The following is a 3,063-nucleotide window of genomic DNA, read 5'->3' as shown; positions in this document are numbered from 1 at the left end:
TGCTGATATTGGATAGAGAAAGACAGTGTAAGGAGAATTATTAATTTGAAATAGAGAAGTTATTTGCCTAACTTTCCTTGGTCACATCGTCTAATGCTTCTGAGTATAAACTATCCTTCACAGATTTCAAGGTTTAAATGCACAGCTATGGGCTTAAATTAAAAAACACTTCGCATTTGTTAAATTTTAAGGTTTGTAACATTCCAGTATTTTAAATATTGATGATTTTGTTTAGACACTTCTGATAAAAATGTGATGGTTTTGTGTGCCGCAGCAAAAGATTGTCTCTAAGATTGAATTTCAAGCTAAATATTATATTTCTGTTTTAAATACTAATTGAAATAATTTTTCATTTTTGAAAGATAATTTTTTCTGTGAACTATTCTCATAGTTCTTTAGGTCTTATTCAACTCTAGCATGAACATAAGTGATTAAAAAATATACTTACAAATACTCATATTCAATACTCTTTCTAGGCCAGGGAAGGACGCACCACAGTCGTCATAGCTCATCGACTGTCAACAGTCCGAAATGCAGATCTAATAGTTGTGTTTGAAGGTGGAGTTATCGCAGAACAAGGGAATCATTTTACATTGCTTGAGAAAAAGGGAATCTACTACAAACTCGTTAACATGCAGGTACTATTTTCTTGCCAGCTGTTGTCTCATTTTCTTTTTGCATTCCATGCCCATAGTTACTGTATTCATCAGAAGTACAGGGAATTCTGCAGCATATTTTGTTAACTACAAAAACCCCACGTACTTTGAAAGAAAAGCAGTAATTTGAAATAGAAGACCACTAATTTTGGTACCAGACCTATTTAAACCCAGCATAGTACATCTTTAATACTCTAGGATTTTAAACTGCAAAGATTTTTTTATATTTTCCTATTATGCAGTTAATTTAAGCAGTTTAATTTCAATCATACCTTTAAAGGAAAAAAAAATCCTTCTATAGGAAAAAAATTGAGGAATAAGAGAAAAAGAATGCAAAAATATATATACGCTTTTAAAGTTATGTAGCCAGAAACAGACATACTGGAAATTAATGTAAATAACAGAAATGTATTAGCTGTTAAGTGAAGAACAAAATGCACATCCCAATGTCCTGTGCAATAGTTAGGTTAGAGTTGAGTGTCACTGCAGCTTTCTGAGTTGCTGGTGTTTTACTGCAAAACCACCTTGTCCATTAAAGAAACTGAAACTGCTATCTCAGAATGCCAGACTGGAAAAAGTTAACTCACATTAACATGTCTTCATAAAATAAGTGTTCAAGTTAGATTCAATGTGACTCTGTATTCAAGCAAATGTAGTAATAGGAAAAAAATCTTAAAAAGGAAAATAAAAAATTGCAAGTAAACAAAATAAGTTATTTTAATTAGTAGTAAAAAAGTGGTAAGACATAGAAACTTTCTGGAAAAAATGAAATACAAGTTGAAGGCAACTTTGAATTCAGTTACTATTAAATACCTTAATGGTGAGTAGACACGTATTTATTCTGTCAAAGAGACTGGCAAAACTGCCACCACAAATAAGTTCTCTTCCACACTGTTCAGATTTCTCAAAGTCAGTTTTTGACCTGTTCTATCTTGAACTTTATATTTGAAGTCAAGAATTGGAAAGTTTTCTGCACAAAAGAGGCATAGTTTTTTTTCTCACTTTCCTGAATAATCAGTGTATCCCCTGAGAACTCATTCCAAAAGATCTCAAGATGAGTGTATATGTTTTGCCTTCAATTTAAAACTTTTTAATGAATTAACTCATAAAAAACGAGCAGCTACTTCCACTCCCCTGCCCTCCACTTAGTATAAGTATTTTCTTGAAAGGTGAGACACTGATACAGGAATCAAGCTCTACTAAAATATCACACAGATTTTCATATCTAATTTAGAGCATTATGCATTCTTTTTCCCCATATGTCCTTCCACTGAAACCATCAAAAGTTACTCTTACTTTGCTTATCTCTTAATTTGGAAAGTTCGAAGTAACATATACATAATTAATCTTAGCATCATGTTTTTCCCTCTTTTAGGCAATAGAAGCTGAAAAGCCACCATCAGAAAAAGATGAAGATGCACTTAGTGTCAAAAAAAGTGACTCTGAACCAGAATTTGAAGAATCCTTAACTAAAGGATTGAGAAGACGGTCAACTCGGAGAAGCATGAGAAAGCCAGGAACACAAAATGATGATCATGAAGAGAAAACCAGTTCACCTGTAAGTATCTTTGTAGATGTCCTAGTGAACTTTGATTCCTTTCAAAAAAGTATGTTAAAATTAAATTCATTCTTCTGCTCTAGAAATGTACAAGAAGGTGGCATTTGATAGGGGTGAAAAAAACATGCACATTTTCTAATCCTAAATAGTATTTAACTGATAATAATCATGCCTTGTTTTGTTTTTCTCACTATGAAAGTTTATACAAATAAATGTGACTTTAAAAATGTATAAGAAGGATGAGTTTAATCTTTAAATCAATTTGCTATAAAAGAAATATACTTTCATATGTTTGTATACCATACCAATATGGTCTATGCAGGTTAAACACTCATTTTTTGATCAGAAACAGAATGGTTGGTGTCACGATCCGTGACCTATTATATCTCCTTATTGGAGTGTATTAACTTATCAGGATTTGCTGAGAGATCCACACGTGGGTATCGCCTCACACAGAGGATACAGGAACTTATGTCCTGACTTTTTTGAGTGAATAACTCGCTCAGTGCTTACTTATATTTCTAACAACAGCAAGGTTTATTGTGGGGAAAACAAAGCAATTTGGGGCAGGAGGTTCAAAAGGAGTGATTACAACACATTAAACATATATGGGTACACCTTAGTTACACATCTTATTCACGTGCTGGAAGGAGAGGGGAGGGGTATGCCCGAATGGCTGGATTATATTTTCCCCTATAAGCTGGGGTAGCCGGAATCGTCTCACCACGGCAGTGCAGGTAGGATGAGCTGGGTAGCAAAGAAGCTGCGGGCACTCCAAGCGCAGGTCGCCCCCCCCCACCACAAAGCGGCGGCAGTCGGTGCGCGGCTCCGGGACCGTAGGTGTGCAGA

At 34.7% G+C, this 3,063-nt stretch overlaps 1 protein-coding gene across 1 annotated transcript in view; it reads left to right on the top strand.

Annotated features, from left to right (window-relative positions):
• The window catches only part of LOC104392188 (multidrug resistance protein 1-like), a 39,447-nt gene that overhangs the window by 17,929 nt on the left and 18,455 nt on the right, over positions 1-3,063 (top strand). Inside the window, exons 14-15 of the mRNA XM_010001554.1 lie at positions 477-638; positions 2,032-2,214. Of these exons, the coding sequence (XP_009999856.1) occupies positions 477-638; positions 2,032-2,214 (345 nt within the window). The remainder of the gene's footprint in view (positions 1-476; positions 639-2,031; positions 2,215-3,063) is intronic.

The sequence above is a fragment of the Chaetura pelagica genome, unplaced genomic scaffold (genome assembly GCF_000747805.2).
Source record: "Chaetura pelagica isolate M959 unplaced genomic scaffold, ChaPel_1.0 scaffold127, whole genome shotgun sequence".
Classification (NCBI taxonomy): Eukaryota; Metazoa; Chordata; class Aves; order Apodiformes; family Apodidae; genus Chaetura; species Chaetura pelagica.
The sequence above is the reverse complement of the archived record's forward strand: the minus strand, read 5'-3'. Positions and strand labels throughout refer to the sequence as shown.